Here is a 19,392-nt window from a genome sequence, read left to right on the forward strand (position 1 = left end):
CCAGGCCCCTCCTCCTCGCCTGGCCTTCTCTTGCTTGTGGAAGGAGGCTCCATCAGGATTTTGCCCAGTTCCAGAGAACTTCCAGAGAGAGTAGTTACCAAAGAAAAACATGTTTGTTTTCTAAGTTTCTCGTTTAAGATGGAACTTCGTTTGTTTGTTTAAGTTGCATTATTTTTCTCTTTTTCTTTTTTTTCTTAAATCAACTTTCTTTTTAACAAACAGGTTACAATCTGTACCATTTAAGCAGTATGTAAGTAAGTAGCATTAATAAATGAGGGTCTGCCTGTGAATGTCACCTTAAATGGTGTTATCAAGACCTTATCTGTATGTCAACAAACACTTAAGTCGTCTCGTCTAGCCTTTAGATAAACACTTAGGCTGGCTTAATGAACTCAGGGTTTGTTGGGGGATAATGCAAAAACTTCCCGAGAGAGACTGGCGGCTGTAAAAGAAGAAGCACTGGTGAAGTCAATCTAAGTCAACAGAAAAAAATTATACAAATACAATCCAAAAAGATAAAAAATAAATAAATAATGCTTGGGAATAATATCAAAAGAGCCTCGTCTGCTGATTCCACTAGAAAGCAGATTTTCCATTATAGTTGATCAGAATGATCATGTGCTCATTTCTGTATATTGGAAAACAATTAGCATGAGCAGGAACTCTGGCCACCAGCGGCCCTGTAAATGACCTCTGACCTCCACTACATGATCAACCCTTTGAGAGGAGGGCCTGCTTTAATTAGGAGGTCATTAAGAGCCAACCTCTGCACACCACAGGAACACATAATGCCAGCACTCCCACCTGGAAGCACAAAATCTGGACAATGACTTTCAGTCAAACAGGGCTGGATACCTAAAAAATTTCATGTCTTGTTCTTGTGTGTCTTAATTTTATGCAAGGAAATACTCACCCTTTTCCACAGCCTAGAATTAAAATGTTATGAGAGGTATATTAAATAAAAAAAAGACAAGCATGCTACTAAAATGAAACAGTTTTGCTGTCTGTCCCATGTTTCTTCACTTACTGGGACAAAAGTTTGTAGAAAAGGTAAAAGAAAAGTTTCACTCATACCAAATTTCAACTGATTAAACAAGAAGGAAATTAGGGGGAAAAAGGCGGGTGAGCACCACAGAGAAGACGAGCGTCTAAAGAGGTGCAACAACAAAGTCAGACAGAGTATAAAGGTGGAGAAAATAGATGACAAGGGAAAGAGTGATTCCAGCGCCCTTTATTCAAGCCTCTGATTTCACACTCGCACAAAGAGCTTTGGGGACGTTTCATCCTTTTCACATTTCTTCTGCATTTATTCAGTGTTATTCTGCAGTGCAGTGTCTCCTATATGGGAGAGGGAGCGATGCCCGGAGAGGAGTCAGCTCCATTCACAGCTTTATAAATCACCTCAGCATGTGCAGACCGTGGCCAATCAGCCAATTACACCCCTCTGACACACCGGGGCTAATAAAGAAGGCCCAGGACAATGGGATCACAGGCCAGATAAACGACCCTTTAATGAAGTCGCCCACAAAACAGGCCAAAACCGCGCGCCCCACTTACGTATTCCATCATGCCGTTGCCCTCGCATTTCCTCTTGCTCAGCCGCCACGGCAGGCACAGCTGGGGAGAGGGAGCCACAGAGAAAGAGAGGCAGAGTGAGAGAAAAATGACTCTGTGCTCTGACACTGCTAAGCCCCCCACCCAAGGCCCCTTTCAGACTTTTGGCCGAACAAAAGCATCTGTTGCCATACTGTGCCGTTCAACCCCCCCTTAACACACACATACTCCAGTCGGGTAAGGAGCCTCGCAGGAGCTAAAAAAGGCAGCACTGAGCCGTATGCAGCTGAGGCTGCTCACCTTGTGGCACAGTCTATTGTGGACCCCATTCCAGGAGCTTCTCCATCCATCTTTGTGTCTCAGGGACAAATAGAGAAAGAGAGGGAGAAACTTTTTATGACAGAGTGAGAGAGAGGGCCACAAGACTGCAGCTGCAGGATGAATAGGAGAGGGAATGAAGGGATGAGGTGGGAGCGAGAGAGAGAGAGGAGAGAAGGGGGCAGCTGCAGGGTGGTCCCACCCCTCTGTCCCTCCACCTCGAGAGAGTTGTTTGGCTTCTCCTAGGATTCAGAACACAAACAACTTAATGGTACGTGCTATAAGCTCAGACTGCTCCTGTAACTCCAGTGAAAGAACTGAGAGGGGAGGAGGAGAAAGTAAAGAATGTGGACTGAAAGGGGCCATTGTGTATACATTTACCTTGATGCTTCAGTTTCCCTGTCTTTCCCCCCTTCATTTGTACAATCTTTTCGCAAACTGTCCGACCACATCATAAACTGTATATGGCATCAGTTTGTTCCAGCTCCTCATGAGGCTGTATGATGTTTACACTGAGTGAAACATGCAAATATTAGACTTCACATGGCTTCATTATCCCAACTAATGGAAATAATCTCGTGTGCCTTTTTTTGGTAAAATTCAGACTCATATGTTTTCTTTCACTAAAGCAAAAATAAATAAATAAATAAATAGAACCAACAATGACCTCCGATTGAGTAAAACACAACTACATATATCAGCCTTGTTACTTGTATCACTTGTTAAATACAGTAAACATAAATAAATACAGTCCATTAACCCTTTCTACCCTGGAGGTTCCAGCATCAGTACCAGGCTGGATTTCTTATTGCATCATTCCAAAAGTTAATACCAAAGGTGCATTTTAATAGGATTTTTACTGGCATAGAAACAGTGTTTGTGCATGCTTAACAGTAAGCAGGTTTGCTGTGTACAGTAAAGGAAATGAAAGCTTTTATTTGACCAAAATCTATGTTCTGTTCCTGTCATAAGACATGAGTAAATTAAATACTGGTTAACAACAAGACAAGACATTATATATTACAACATTAGAAAAGGGGTGTCAGTGATGTTTTCAAATATTTGAAAATATTTTACTTTCAGGCTTGCTAAAAATATATCATGCTAAGAGAAAATCACCAAGGAAACGGGTGAAGCATTGTTAAGCATTGAGAAAATGTCAGAAATGTTTTTATGCACTTTATAGTTTTAAGTTATCTGAAGTAAAAATGAAAATGGTTGCTTTAGTTTAATAAATCTCATTCTGACCGAGTGACGGGGCCAAAGAAGCTTGTTTCCATTTTCTTTTATCAACAGATGCCATGTTGTTCATTTTCCCTTTGCTCTCGGAGTGTATTAAATAAATTTGAGGACACGTTTTTATCCAGGGGTAATAATTTGATCATTTTTAAAAACAAAACAAAACAAATGTAGAAAAGTGAAAGAAGGTTAAACTTTGACTCAGATATAAAAAGCCATATAATAAACAAAAACAAAAGACTATGAAAGGTTAATGATACCTACAGAGAGAAAGTGAAACCAGAAGTCAGACAGAAAATAAAAAAGGGGAAAGAAAAAAGTCTTTCCACAGTGATTTTATTCAAGCCTCTGATTTCACACAGAGCTTTGGGGGAGTTGCATGCTTTTCACATTTTACTATATTTAAAATGTGCTTTAAAAATGAACCAGATTAAAAACATTTGTCATCACTAAAAAGGTAGTTATATTCATTAATCAGTGAAGTCTCTGGATCCACCGAGTATACCTTTAAAGAACTAATGAGGCCTACAGGTTAGTAGCGAGGTGTTGATTTAACTTTGATTATAATTTTGAAGGCTATCATCATTATTTAATCTGCATTCCTGGTATAAATGGGATGTATAAAGTAAAATACCTGCCAGTTTATTAATTGATTTAACTTACTGACTGCTAAAAATAGCTTTTCAACTTATAATTTTGAACATAAGCATGCCTAAAAATATTGTTCTGTAGTGAAAAACTTCTCTTTCCAATTCTGGACGATTTAAACTTTTGAGAACAGAATTTTCTTTTTGTCTTCTAAGACTTTAAATTGATTTAAATCCACTGGGTTCTGTGAAAAAGACATCATGAAAAAGTTGGAAATAGGGCTGGTTTTGCCAGATTTTAAAGAGGAAAAAATCAAAAACTCGAGCAAGTTATTTTTTGCTCATCAGGTCAAAATGATGCTGTAATTGTTTCCCTACACAAAACCATAAAAAGGACCAAAAATGAAGAGTAAGCAGATGATTTTCACAGCTGCAGGTGCAGAAAGGGTGTCACCAAGTTCAAAACGCCTCCCCAGAGGACCGCCGCAGCGTCCAGCTGTAATTCTCTCTGTCATTTGACATCCTCGGGCCAAAGTGCCAGTTTCCTAACACTAACTCACTTCTTTGTCTTTCGTGTATGTAACCTTCGTCCTGAAGAAAACTCACACAAAAATACTCCTTGATTGACAAATACCACTTTTTGATAAAGTACTTTTGTGTGAAATCCTCTTCTTTGTCATCAAGAGTCTCAAAGCCTTTTTTTTAAGAGAAGATCCACTGAAGTTTGTGTGTTTTCCTGATTTATATGCAGATCAGGTCTCATCCAGAGATGCTCCTACAGTATCATCACTGTAGAGATATCTTTTCTTCATCCACACAAACATCTCTCACTCACACTTAAAACAAATTTACTCTCATGGGTATTGTCATGTGTCAGAAAAAGACTTTTAAGAGTGTGTTTAGCATTCAGGTTTGGGCATTCATCACCCCTGTCTAAGCCAAGAAATCTTTGTTTGGTCGCTCCTCTTCAAACCTTTGAGTGTTAGGAGGGGCGGGGGGATCGATTTGATTCTAATCGGACCATGAAAAGAACATGATCTAACTACTTTCAGACCGGAGTATATTTAGGCCCACTTTTCTTTACACTCTCCCTCTCTCCATTCCCCCCTACTTTAGTGCGGGCACAATGAAGCTGGCCAATTTAAAAAGCTTTGAATGTCTCGTCAATGACTTTGTGAATACAGGCGAGAGAGATTTTGAGAGGAGAAGAGGGAGTGAGGAAAGTAGGGAAATGAGGGAGAAATGGAGAAAAAAAAGGCCAGGGAGCACACATAAAAATTCCAAGAGTTGTTTAAGCGTGGGTGGGTTCATTTGCATGACAGCGCCATGTGAATAAGACTGACCTCTTGGACCGCCCCAGTGCTCGGCCGAGCTGCAGCCTGACGTGCAGGCTTTGACCCAGCTCATTGACTCTGAATGGATACTATGTCAAAAGGAGGGACCTTGCAGCACTCAGCCGGACAGGCATCTGCAGACCTCCTGTTTGACACCCAGCTACCTCTATTTCAGTCCCTACTACTAACACAGTAGGTTGTGCACATACACACACATTTACCAAGGCATTAGGCAGATATCCAAAACTCTCTTATCGCCGACCCTCAGACCTCCAAGAGGAATCACACGGACAGAAGATATGAATACAGAGACGTAAACATCCAAAAAACCCATGAAACATTTTCAAAGTCCTTTCTTTAGACACATTTATGCGCACACACAGACGCGACAGGTGCAGCAAAGCTCTTGCACGTGCAGGCCCATCAACACGCTTCACTTGATGGCTCTATGATTTACTGCAACAGGCAGGTGAGAGGACATAGAGTGGACCAGGGGGGCGGTTGAGCGATGTAGTCTGCATACAAATCTTAGTTAACTGCCCCGTACTCCCCCTCGACCCCATACAAAGTTGTGACTCTGTGCAAACACAAAAAGCTCAGACGGCTTATAAACACACTCTCCATTTATCTGGCTGGCACAGAGCTGGGATGATGCAGACAGGCACCCTTACCCCTGACCTCAGCTGTCTATAAATGCTCAATAGCAAGCCAAATGCAAACAAAGCGATGTCAACACTTGTTTCATTTCTATGAATTCATTTGTTTCCAGAGAAATTGAGGGGAAAAGAGTGAATAATGATGGAGGTGATGGACAAGTTACACTGATCCAAGTTTCAACTGTTGTACAAAATCTCTAGTTTTTTTCCCCTTTTTGGGAATGAATGTGGTGAGAAAATGAGAAAAAGGAATTCAAGTGTATTTGCCATGATAGAGTATAATACTAAGTGGAATTGTGATGGCATAGCTGTGTGTGTATGTGTGTATGTTTAAATTTATTTGGGCAAAGTAGTATCTCATTAATAAATTACTATCATTCAGACATCAGATGCTGGACTGTGTACAATTTATGTGGTTTTACAAAAACAATTGCTTTACATTGTCTCTGCTTTTTTCTTTGTATTTATGTCTATGTCGACAAGTTAGATGGCTTTGTGAAAAGAATAATAAAAATTGCACCTGATGCTGATGAATTTTAAACGTCTTCTAATACTTTGAAATTCATGTTTGATATGGATATTCTCCTCTAAATTAATAAATGGTATTTATTTTTTGTTTTAAAATATATTTTTAGAGTTTATCGTTTTAAATAACTTGCTCATTTTGTGTGTTGCAAGACTCATCATTCACTTGAATGATTTTTCATTTATTTTGCAGTTCATGTGTTATTGTGTGTATACATCACAAACAACACTCATTAATACAGTTTTGAAGTAACTTTTACTAAATTATTACTTTAGAAATAATCACCAAACCAATTCAGTTACAAGCGAATATATATATAGTTTTATTGAGCATTAATTATGACCTTTATTAATAACTTTATTTGTGGTCACAGACCAGATATAAATTCATAAAAATGTGTTATATGTTGGTCAGCACCAACTTTTCAGTCAGCGCATTGGCCTAATTGAAGCATAACTGAAGCACCTTTTCATAAATAAAAAAGACTTAATCCTTTCAGATGTATGCTGTATTTGTTAGTGGATAATAATACATTTAGAAAAATGTAACAGTCTGCTGAACCAATGCAAATATATTTCAATAAATGAAAACGCCAGAAGCTTTCACTAAGTAGCACATAAAATGTTTACATTTGCACAGATCATAGTTACACACAACATTTAGGATTATCCCTATGGTAATTTAATTGTGCAATTATTATGATATTATGAACTGATTCAAGGTGTTAATAATTGCAACAAGCTGCGGGGCTTTGTTCCTGCAGAGGGTAGCCCTGTGCTGCTGCTGCTATGCCTGATGACTCACAGAGGCTGGAGGCTGGTTGATGCTTCCCGGCAAACATGGGCCAGTTCATGTGATGTTCCAAATTACCTACCACATAATTAGCTGCATGTTACATAATAAGCTCTGCTGGGCTTAAAACACTAGGTTAGTTTCTCTGCTAATAGACCTTGTGATGCCCTCACTCTGCTTGATGCCGCATTGTGACTGGTGGGAAAAGAATGGATCCAGGCAACAGATTGTGATTACAAATTCCGACTTTTTATTTATTTATTTATTTACAAAATAACTATGGGATGCACTCACACACAAAAAAGAACAGGTGGCTTTTCCAGATCTTTAGAGCAGGCTGTTTAACATTTGGTGTTTAAAAGCATAATTTGTGCATTACAAAGCAGTGATGTAAAGCAGGAATGTCAAATTCATTTTAGTTTGTCCAATACTTTGAACCTAATTTGATCCCAACCAGGCCACTAAACCTATTGCAAAACACCTGTGAAGCTTTCCCTTCACACGTGTTTCACACATGTTTAGTTTTATGTATTTTTACACACACACACACACACACACACACATATATATATATATGAATCCATGTTAATTTTTAACAAAATATCAAGTATAAGGCAGAACAGTTTTCTACATGTTTGAAAGCTGGCCTTTTCATGTGGGAGAAAAAGTACCGATTTTTCTTCAGAAGACCATAAATCATGTCATTTCTGCAGCCTTTTACTGAATCTAAATTTTCTTTAAGTGAGAAGAAAGGGATTTGGATGCTGTTTGCACAGAGGAGTGAATTTAAATGAACACTGAGATGCAAACAGCGATGAAGACTAAACTGGAAACTGAGATTGATGTTCTTCATTGTTCAGATGAAAGGAATAAGGTTCAGAATGCAGTCTTCCAGTGGATTTCTCTAACTCCCTTTAACTTCTACATATCTTTCAATATATGCGTAAGAGATGGAAAAAAAAAAGTGGACATTATCTGAATTAAGAAATAAGTTTGTGTGTTTTTGTGGACGACCGTATCTGACCTCAAACACGGGGAAAAGCTGCGAGCGACAAGCTGCCTGAGAGACACTAACGGGCAATAATGAGGATCAAGATAATGACAGACTCTACTCAACATGACACTTTTCCAGATTAATATTTGGCAGCAATGTATGATACAGCCTGTGATTTGTAGTGTAATTTCTACACGTTTGTTGTCTCATTTTTCTAAATTTACAGTGCTAAGTAGGAGGACGATGTCACCTGTTTCCATTGAATTTTAAGAAACATTAATAAAAACGAAAACAAAACAAAACAAACAAAGCACCATCATTTTAAAAAACATTAATCATTCCAATAATCTTATCTAAGCAAACAGCACTAATCCTTGAAAGAATCACCAAGTGCAGCAGGAAAACAAAAAAAGCGAAAATATGAGCCCAGTGCAGTCACTTATAAAGTTAAAAGATGCCGACAATCTGATTTGAAATACTAAAACTAAATCTAGACAAATATCAATCTTTTACAGTTTTGCTAATACACCATTAAAAACTGAAATATGTTAGTTTGTATAATTGATGTAAACCACTCTTTATATTTAGGTCTACCTAGGCTTGCTTTTATAAAAGATAATCCTAGCAGCCAAAATAAACCCCGTTAAAACTAAAGCAAATATGGATTTGGCAAACTGAGCTCATGTCACCAAAGAAGCAAAAGTGGTTTGTTTGCATGTTTGCAAAGCCATGACCAGAGGGCACGCCCACAGGTACACAATAGTGACAAATATACTTTGCCAACTGTAAGGTTTTTCATATCATTACATAACAAAAAAATGACCCAGTTCTTGCCAGGTCTTAAGTTAGATATATACAAAAAAAACACATGACACATTACACCATGTCCTTAATGTCAACTAACTGTACCCGGTGATTCAGTAGCTTGTAGAACTACCTTTAGCAGCAATAACTTGAGGTTTTGTTATGACTTCGTCAGTTTCTCACATCATTATTGAGGCATTTTCACCTTCACTCTTCTTTACAATATTGCTTCATTTCCTTGAGGTTTGTTGCATTCGCTTATGTGCAGCTCTCTTACAGTCCTATAAGAGCATTTCAGCTGAGTTGAGGTCTGGACTGGGCCACACAACACATTGATTCTTTTCTTTTTCAGCCATTCTTTTGTAGAGTTGGGATCTTTGTTGGGTTGCATGGGCAAGTTACAGCCAAGCTTTGGTTATGGGACTGATGGGCTCATATTTGACTCTAGAATACTTTGGTATACAGAGGAGTTCATTGTTGATACAATGATTGCAAGATTCCCAGGTCCTGTGGCTGCAAAACCAGCCCAAATCATCACTCCTCTACCGCTGTGCTTGATATTTGGTATGAGGTATTTGTGCGGATATGCTCTGTTTGTTTTTCTCCAAACAGGGCACTGTGCATCATAGCCAAACATCTCCACTTTGTTGCAGGAGTCTTGAGGTTTGTTCACATGCATTTTCCACACTCCTGGGAAGACTATCAGTTGTTTTCAGTGTTTTCCACTTGTGAATAATCCTTCTGACTGTACAGTGATGGACATCAAATTGTTTGGAAATAGTCTTCCAATTGCTCCCAGATGGATGTACAGCAACAATTGATTCTTTGAGATCATTGCTCATCTCTTTCCTGTTTAGCATTATATTAACAGACCAGCAAGCTTCAAGTGCATTTGGTTATCAGCAGCTGTTCGCTACTCGCTTACTCTTAATTCCTTTCGAAGCAGTTAGGGTGCTACTAGTTTTGCACACACTCTTTCTCTATTTTGGCTTAACTTTTGTTAAATAAGTAATGAAACAGTGTAATATGTCATGCACTGTTGTTCATTTAAGGTTGTATTTACCTCATTTTAAGACTTTCTAAGCACCAGATGTTTTTTTGGTTTTTGGTTTTTTTTTATGCCCTAATATGTAAAACCTTAGAACTGATATAGGCTATACTGTCTTTTTACTTTGACTGTAAGTTGCAATAATAACTACCGTGTACTTTGTGGGTAGTGGATGCAAGTCTGACTGCATGAGAGCAACTGACAGGTATAAGGTGTGGAAAACATGGATGATACAGTTTGGTTTGTTTGCTTCCTTACAGTCTGATAAACAGAGAGATTGTGGCCCAAGTCTATTCATGGCCCAGGCTGGTGACAAAAGATGCGGCCTGGACACACATTCCAGTCTGCTTCCGCTCCAGCACACAAGCTCAATCCCAGGGATTTCCCCTTTCAGAAGGCAGAAAAGGAGGCTACAATATCACCTCCTTTAAATCGGGAGACAGGATGGAGGTACTGCTGTCATTCACTCTCTAACTCATTTCCTGATTTAGGTTTCATTGGAAGTCGGGAGCTCGCGATAGGAAAAAGGGGCCAATTAGGCCATGACTGTTTTTACGTTTTAAATTTAGAATAGCTTTTCTGATTTCTTAGTAGCACATTTTCAGAAAAAGTCTAAAGGCATTATTCTGAACCTGAATAATTCTGCTAAAAGGCCAATCATTAACAAAGATAAAACAGAATCTTGATCTTCTTGGAAACCTGTGCGTCTCCTCAATAGTGAGCCGTTACAGTTAATAATTCCTAAGCCCTGCAGTGTAGATTTAAGTGACCAACAATGGAATAGCGTCTTATTACAATAAGGACTGAAATTCACGACTATTTGACAACTCAAGCAAGAAAAGATTGAAATAAGGGCTGTTCTGTGCTGCGCTCTCTCTAATGGCATTTGCTTAGTCTTTTGGAAACAACAGAGCAGGCACAGGGACAAATCAGGGCTCTAACAATAAGCTCTAATAAAGACATTTCTCTGGGAACTTAAGCGTGATCGGCGTCACTATCAGTTGCTGTTTATCTCATTTTCGAGACTCCTTAATTGTGTGCGCTACGAAGCACAGACTCATACACATCCTACACTGAGTGTGGACATCCAGACACACTCGTTGATGTAGGGGCACACTTCAGACTGGAGTGTCTGGTCTGAACAGCTCTGTAAGGCTGAGAAGTGTCTCCCTAATTAGAGGGAGCCTGGTGCAGGACATCTCTATAGGCCATCAACAGGGCCCTTGCTGGCTTTGTTCAGCAGCCTCTTCTTACACTGAAGCTGTCACTTTACTTTTCTATAAGCCTGAGCTCCTTAACAGTGTTGTGTGTACCCAATCACTGGAACAGTTTGTAGATATTTTCAAGGATATAGCTGCAACACAACAGTCCTGTGATTGTATATTGAAAGAAGAATATCTGATCCATTTTTTAGGACAAAACTTTAAATGCAGTTTATTGATCTTGATCAGGGAACTAAAAGAGTTCAAAAACCCCTGATGAGAGACATTAAATAGCCCTGCTTTGTTTTGTTTATCCGGCTAAGTTGTCACACCATTTTAAGATGTAATTATTTCTATCTCAATTTTGCATAGAAACCTAATTATTCACTGAGATATAAATTAGATTCCACATTCATGGAGACCATGACCCCCCAAACTCCTGCAGGATACTATTCAGGGGCAAGCCTCTTTCTCTCCCCTGCTCTGAGATGGAGAGTAGCCACTGCAGCTGCTATTCACATCAACCAGATAATTGTTAATGAAAAGTCATTGGATGGCATTATGTTGTCCACGGGATCATTGTTCATTTCCCCCCATCGCCACTGAGATCTATATGGAGAACCAGAGTGTTTCCTTTGAGTTTTGGTATTCAGGATCTGTTGCCTGGAAACTAATAAAGGGGCAAATCATCGACTGTATTGGCCAAGATGGGCCGCAGACTGGCCCTGCACAACAATGCAAGGTTTGTAAAAAGGCGTTGAAACAAGTTAATGACGCTTGTTGAACAAAACATTAATGGACTTCTTCACGGTATAATATGGCATGGGATGCGAGGTGAATGGGGGGGGGACTTTAGCTGCGCACTTTAATAAGTTTGTGTGTTTTTACTACTGGGAGGAGCAGGATATGCACACATACACACCCACCTATTTGATGGACTTGGTACAAGAAATTTTGTACGGAACTGAAAAGAAAAAACAAACTTGCACCAACCTCGGAAGGGATTTAACTTTTAAAAAATATCCCCCACTTTTAATTTTAATTTTCAAGTCATTGAATAGGCCGTTGATTAATTGCCCATCAGCATGATTTGAAAAGGGGTTGAATAGTGGAGGGTACTGCTGCACTAAAGGCGCAAAACGTTAGGGAGAAAGAAGAGGCAAAGTGGGAGGTGGGGCCTCGGGAGTTGGACACATTTCTCTTTTTTAACCTAACATTTAAACACCGAATAATATTGCACCGGCCCCATTTACTGCACCGACTTCTTAACCGAAGCGGACAAAAAAAAAAAAAAAAAAAAAGCACTGCAGCCCTGTCACCCCGAGCAGAATAAAGGGAATCAAAGGATTTTTCCCTTAAATGGACTAATTTTCTCCTTGAATTATGAAAGTAATGGCTAGGTAACAGCCTGTGCTCAGTACCCGACGGCTTAATGCTTCCTAAATCCTTCCACGTGGCTCCACTAGTCCTGGCAATTAGGACTCATTATAGCCTCATAAAGGATCTCATTTGTAGGATTACTTAATAGACAATGAAATTTTATCGTGCAAAATTATGGAAAAATAATATTAGACCTCGCATGGTGAGGCGAGGGCGTGCGCCACGCATCATTCCGCTTGGTTTACTTTCTCTCTCCCGTTCTCTCTCTCTCCGTCTCTCTCTCGTTCAGGACTGTTATCTGTACCATAACAACTGCGCGTCTTCCTTGTCAAACGCTGAATTCACTTTATTAGAGCAATTACTGTCTGTGTGACTGACATGTCTGTTTTTATCTTTATTATGGTTGGATTTTAAAGACTTTGTAATTCTCTCAAAGAGTGCATCGAAAGTCACAGTTGACTAAGTGCTTCAGTTGCCTTGTTTGTTGTAAACATGTGTGTTTGCTCCGTGATGATGAATTTCATACAGCAGGTTTTTCAAGAAAAAAATGGTGACAAATAAATAACTTTTGAAAAGTTGGAATCCACATGAGGCTATTTCTATTCTATTTTCTTTTTGGCCTTATTTGTTTTGCTACAGACAGCGGACAACTTAACATCTGCGGTGTTGTACCTGTACCGTCTGCACCTTAACCCCGCTGACGGCTCAAATATGAAGGTTCGAGGCGTTACTTGGCAGATGAAAGCAGAAGCTAAACCTACCGGTGACCCGCCTGGGGATCAAACTCGCTAATTATTGTCACAAGATGAGGGATTAACGCATTTCTGAAATAGCTGCCTGTTTACCCCCGCACAGACTGGCCATTATAAACACTTTCTAATTGAATCCTAATCGCCGTCAAATAACCCCAGTCCAGACTCGCCATGAGTTCATAATTCTTTAATTGCTAGAAGTGAAACCTGGACCAACCGGATTCAAAGCACGATTAGTCTGCAAAGCAATTATTGCTTATGGTCGCGTGGACAATTCCTTAAATCTCATTTGCGAACTATCAATCCTTAGCCTTGGCTATATAGCGTTCCTTTGTATGTCAGACTTATTACTCAGTAATTTAAAAGAATGTGAATAAACCAATAACTGACTGCAGGTCAAATTTGAAAAAAAAGAAAGAAAAAGAAAAGAAGAGTGAATGGCGTATGTAATGCACGTTTTGTCAGAAATTTGAAGTGTTGTGGACACTAAACAATTTATTGATATAGTTGCAGGTGTTTCCAAACAGCTGTTCAGTAGTGACAAGTTTATAATTTTCAAATCTCACAAGCATATTTTAAATGTTTGCAATATATATATTTTTTTTAGGTTTTGTTTCAAAGATATTACAAAGTAATACTTCAGTCAGTGTGAATTTGCTGAAAAATTTCTTTGTAGAACTTTCTACACAGTTCTGAAAAGGAATAAATAAATAAATAAAAATTCCTGATTATTTTATGTTACCAGTCAAGACTTTTGTCAATTCTGCATAAAAAAGTAAATCTTGAAGCTGTGATTGGAGGCCCATATGAGATATCACGTGGTCTAGGTCACTGACAGTATAAACCCCAAGAGCCGGGTGCGCACGTGGGTGACGCTGCAGGGCCAACCCTCCTCGGGCTCTCTTTTGTTTGACCATCAAACATAAGCACCTTTGGAAATCCCGAGGGGCTCAGATGAGAAGCAGCAATCATCCTGCTCACGGAGCGATCACTTATCAGCGACGCAGCCATGTCGAGGTCATTTTATGTTGATTCTTTAATAATCAAGGATACGGTGCGACCTGGACCAACTGAGCATCCGGGACAAGACTTCCTTATTCCAATCAGCATGCACTCTCCGAGCGTAATGACTGTCACCGCTCCGGTGTGCCCCTCCAGGAAAAATGGGACTTTCTGTGTCTGTCCACTGTGCGTCACATCCCATATCCACTCTTCCCGCAGCGGCATTCCCATGCTGAAGAGTCAGTTTCCAGGAGCAGAGCCACAGTATTGTCAGAGAATAGCACATCAGCAGTCTCCTGCACTCGCTCACCCTGGACATACACCTGTCTGCACGCCCACCTTCAGCGTCACAGATCCCAGGAGATACCATTGTCTCTCTATTGGTAAGCACGTGTTTTCTACTGTCTCGGCTCATGACTAGAACTACTGTCCGGCACATATTTCTGTACTTATTAGAGCTCGCGTTGTACTTTGTAGCAGTAAGATCAATGGTATGCACTTTGTTTTTACGCACGACGATTTACGCGCGACATTTCGCCTGTCTTGGAATGACCGCACATTCACAGAGGAAGTACAGAACTAAAACATGACTCAAAAAATGTTTTTTTCCTCTAACAGGTGCCTCCGAGAATAACCACATACAGAATGGCAAGAGGATGCGCACGGCTTTTACAAGCACGCAACTCCTGGAACTTGAAAGGGAGTTTTCCACGAACATGTATCTTTCTAGACTCAGGAGAATCGAAATCGCTACATATTTAAACCTGTCAGAGAAACAGGTGAAAATCTGGTTTCAGAACCGCAGAGTGAAGCACAAGAAAGAGGGTAAAGCCACCCAAAGAAGCGCGCACAGTGGTTGCAAGTGCACAACCAGCCACACAGACTATTCAAGGTCAGAAGACGAGGAGTCTCTATCTCCGGCCTCAGTCTCGGAAGAGAAAGAGGTGTCTCCCATCTGAGAGCAACTCGACTCAACAAGTTCCACTGCTGGCGCGTCCTCTGCCCTGCTGCATTTATGGATCACGGCATCACCCAGCCCCTGAGCCAAATATCTGCTGCATGAAGCCTGAGCAGAAGTTCTGAAAATATTAATTGTTCTTCGCTTCATGTTCTTTATAATGTTCAAAACAAATGTTTAATGTTTAAAACCAGTGTGGATAGGTGTTCGTGAAATATTTGGGAACATGACCAACTATGTGACTGACGTTATGTGGATCCCCTTGAGGTTCTCACCTACACTACCTTGTTAATTATCCCCAGTAAATGATTTCAGTTATTGCCGGAAATCCTTTTACAGTCAGTGACGTGTAGCACAGAAAACCCCAAGAAATAGTAAAGGTCTGACGTGTAAACCCGAAACCTGTATGTAACAATTTGTAAACTTTGTATATCTGTATTTATTGTAATAAACATGACGAGTTGACCTAATAATTTGTCACTATTGACTTACTATGATTGATTATGCACATGCTCACCTGAATCTCTAATATCTGTAACACTGATAATGAATGCAAAGTGAAAAAAACGAATTTTTGAGTCTTTGAGAGTCGAGTTGATTTAAAAACTGCTCGCAGAAATGATTTTTTTTTCACTTTTCCATTAAAAATATGTAAATATTCAGTATTATAAGTGAATTATTACAAGGTTTCAAACGTACATTCGTTGTAATCTTATGAAGAAAAAAGGCCCCCTCATATAATATAATTTAAACACAATTACATGTTAAAAAAAATTAAAACACCACCTTAAAAAAAAGATAAAGTTGTTTTATTGTATTACAAAGACTTTGTACTTTCCTAGCCTCAGAATAAAAGCAGACACGTATCGCAAACTGGCTCATTAAACCGTGAGTTCAGTTATCTTTTAGCATTTCACCGAATTAAGGTGTTTCTGTCACGACAGCTATCATTATTAAGCTGTCATTCTTAACTAGTGGTCTTATTCTGTTACACCTCAATGTCCACTGTGCGTATTTTATTTAGGAACATTATGCAGCAGAGCTCAATTTACAAGATCTAGCTATCTAATTCAAAATGGATGAAGTGAGCTTTATGAAAGTGTAATTTCTCCTTAGATGTGACCACAAAAGGGTACCCGATAACGCCCCCGGGGAGCAGCCAATAGTCCATTAATGTTCGCTTTTGAAAAGATTTTGGTTGTCCAAAGCGAGTTTAATTGCGTTTTCGGTCCCACGTTGGTTGATTATGCTGCTATTGCTTGAAACCACAGAACAAGTATATATAGAAGTGGGCAAAGGCTTTGACAGGTTAGATTGTCCTGCCTTGGGACTCGCATTTAGCCCAGGACCCCCGACGGCTGTGTGCTGAGAGAGCTTTGAGAGACAGCTACAGGGTTCCTCCGAGCGACAGAGAACGATTTAGTCACTGTTTCATTAGGCACTATTTGAACCTTTCAACTTATGGTGAATTAAAGGGGGCACGCTCAAATGGAAAGGCTCTGAGGAGGGATTACGTAGGAGGGGCCACTGGAAATTAGCTGACGCCTAATTTAACTCGTTTCTGTCAGAGTTTGGGATACATTCCTAATTGAGAGGGGAAGCAGGTGAAGTTTTGGTCCCACGCAGGCCCATTCAGAGCAGGAATAAATGGTCCCCATTCACATCCCGCTGGTGATCATATATTATTGGGGGAAAGCCATCTAATGAATATATATTGAAGTTCCTATTAATCGAATTAGAGTTCCCTTGCAGGTGTGAAAGACCAGTGCAGCATTTAAAGCTATTAACAATAGAATAAACCACAGTTTCGACAAAGACTCTCCCCCTTTTCAGCCCCACAGGACGTGACCTCAAACTGTAAGGTCTATATAATGATGGGCTGAAGCTCCTTTTTTCCAGGTCGAACGGCTATCTCTTCTATAACTGTCACAATGACGAACTTTTCCGATCACACGGAGGTTACACAGCTATTTGAAAAAATGCCAGGCTGAGACTATGGAGCATACATTCTGCAGTAAAGGGACTATACCAACTAATGCACAGAAAAACGAGAGCACTCCAAAGTCGTCCTGCATCGGCCACCATTGAAAATACAGCAATTACGCATGACAAAAGACAATTAATAAGAGCGCTTTTGAGCCGGGTGCAGCTGCTGTCTCATGCGGAGAGATGGGCTGGAAGAAGCTGAAGTACCCGAGGGGGGTGTTGTCTTTTTTTTTTTTCTCCAGGAGAGGTCCACTTTATTTATTTGTCAGCAGTGTAGCATTCATCGTCCACACATATATCTATTCCATTCATTTAAATCACATATCAACGGGTTTGTTCCGGGACACACGCTCTGATCTCACGTTAAACAGCTGAACGTTTTTACACTTAAACGCATGAATCTTAAATTATGATACTGGGTTACTTTTTCGGACCAAGCTACAGTGGAAATTTGTACTATTTAGGCTATAGTAATTAACTAATATATGTATATGGTGGCCAATTTCCTTCTCTGTGTGTGTATGTGTGTGTGTGTGTGGGGGGGGGGTGATCTCTCTATGTGTGTTTGATATACAATGTGTGTGCGCGCGCATGTGTGTGTGTAAGAGAAGGAGGTGATAATTAATTATTACGTTGACCTTTCAAAAGTAAAAGTCAAGTGGTTACATCCATCTTTGTATAAACAGGGTCAGGTACATTCACACATGGAGCGCTATGGAGACCTCGTATATTTGCATTAATATCAGCTTAAATGAACTTAACTACATATATTACTTTTGTATGCTGCGTTGTTGATCCAAAATGACTCCGATTTTTCCTTGTTTACACTGTTTGGAGGTTTTTGGAATTGTTTTTAATATGCATCGTAATATAATGCGGGGTTCTGGTGAATGTTTAGCATGTTGTGTTTCATGCAGTCACTGTTTTCGTTTTCTATTGATCTATAAAAATCCACTTAATGCCTGGCCTTATAGAGAGGTTAGAGCTAAAAAGGTAAAGGAGAGGATTTGAATAGGTTACGGACAACTCTAGTAATTGCTCAGTTCAGCACCCTGGACAGCTCCCGCAAGGACCGCCCTCCAAAGGCCATCGTCCATCCAGTACTTTAAGTACTCACTTTAAGTACTTATCATGTCTATGAGACATGTTATGTTGTATATACATGTTTGTTAAAGTCAGTTGTACATTGAGCTTGCTCTAGCAAGAAGTTGTTTCTTGCTTAAAATGGATGTTTAAGCACACATCAAATGGAGGGGTGTAATGATTTTAGTTTCTCAGTCTTTTATTTATTTATATATATTATTTATGTTTATGTGTTTATTTGTTATGTAGCAACTGAACGTTGCCGTTAACATATAATTAAATACCGCTATATTTTTTGTCAAAGCCCCCTGGTGGAGAGTTGGTGGCAAGACAGTCACCATGCAGGAACTCTGGAGTTATATGCAGTATAGGCCTATATCTGGAATATTTAGGCGTTTGCTGTGCTTGTTATTTGTTGTGAAAATTAACTGTGATGATTTTTTCTTAAGAAATCTATTAGCGAAGCCTGGTATTTGCTTCATTTTGTGCTGAATTTATTCACACGAAGAAATAAGTAAATAAAACTTTTTTCAGTTTACCTGTAACGTTTTACGGAAGTTAGAACTGTTGAAAACTGAGCAGTTTTATCCCCCCAAAACGAGGCAAAACAGGTCTGAGCTAAGCTCTGCCTTCCGAAGTTGAGATCCTTTGTTTGGAGAACAAGGACACAGTTCTTTTCCCTAACATGTGGAAGTAATTGCGCCAAGGGGCCGTATGGAGTTGGGGGTGGGGGGTGAAACATCGGCCCCGGGGCCCTGCTCCATGCAAAGACAACGGTCTGATACCCCTCTGCTTTGCCAAAAGATAGGTGATTCACAGGGACCCATTCTTCTTTGTGAGCCCACCAGGAGAGGCCCGGGGTGAAGGGAGATACGGTGAAAAAATAATAGCCTTGGATGAGCACTCGGTAAACAGCTGACTCACGTGTGCCAGTGTGTGTGCGTGTGTGTGTGTGTGTGTGTGTGTGTGTGTGTCCCTCATCGAGAAGGCTCGAGTCAGAGAGAGAGAGAGCGAGAGAGCGAGAGAGAGAGAGAGAGAAGAAGCAAAAACTAAAAGGTAGGTGGTGATATGGTGGTGTTGGAGCGCCCTCTATGCGTTCCCGAGAGCCGCAGTTCGTGGTTTCCGACTGAGAACTGTATTCACTGTAGGGTACGGGGATCCTGCAAGAAAACATAGA

The 19,392-nt window shown here is 40.0% G+C and overlaps 1 protein-coding gene across 1 annotated transcript; it reads left to right on the top strand.

Moving 5' to 3' along the window:
• Positions 1-14,076: 14,076 nt before the first annotated feature.
• Positions 14,077-15,691, top strand: gsx2 (GS homeobox 2). The gene is made up of 2 exons (XM_003439936.5): positions 14,077-14,571; positions 14,807-15,691. The coding sequence occupies exons 1-2, from the start codon at positions 14,196-14,198 to the stop codon at positions 15,145-15,147; spliced, it is 717 nt and encodes a 238-aa protein (XP_003439984.1). The 5' UTR covers positions 14,077-14,195; the 3' UTR covers positions 15,148-15,691.
• Positions 15,692-19,392: the final 3,701 nt, after the last annotated feature.

Source organism: Oreochromis niloticus, linkage group LG23 (assembly GCF_001858045.2).
Source record: "Oreochromis niloticus isolate F11D_XX linkage group LG23, O_niloticus_UMD_NMBU, whole genome shotgun sequence".
NCBI lineage: Eukaryota > Metazoa > Chordata > Actinopteri > Cichliformes > Cichlidae > Oreochromis > Oreochromis niloticus.

Excerpts from the sequence above, each read along its gene's own strand:
- gsx2 (XM_003439936.5), top strand. The coding sequence starts at position 14,196 with ATGTCGAGGTCATTTTATGTTGATTCTTTAATAATCAAGGATACGGTG. Across the intron at positions 14,572-14,806 it reads ATACCATTGTCTCTCTATTG|GTGCCTCCGAGAATAACCAC; the intron begins GTAAGCACGTGT and ends TTCCTCTAACAG.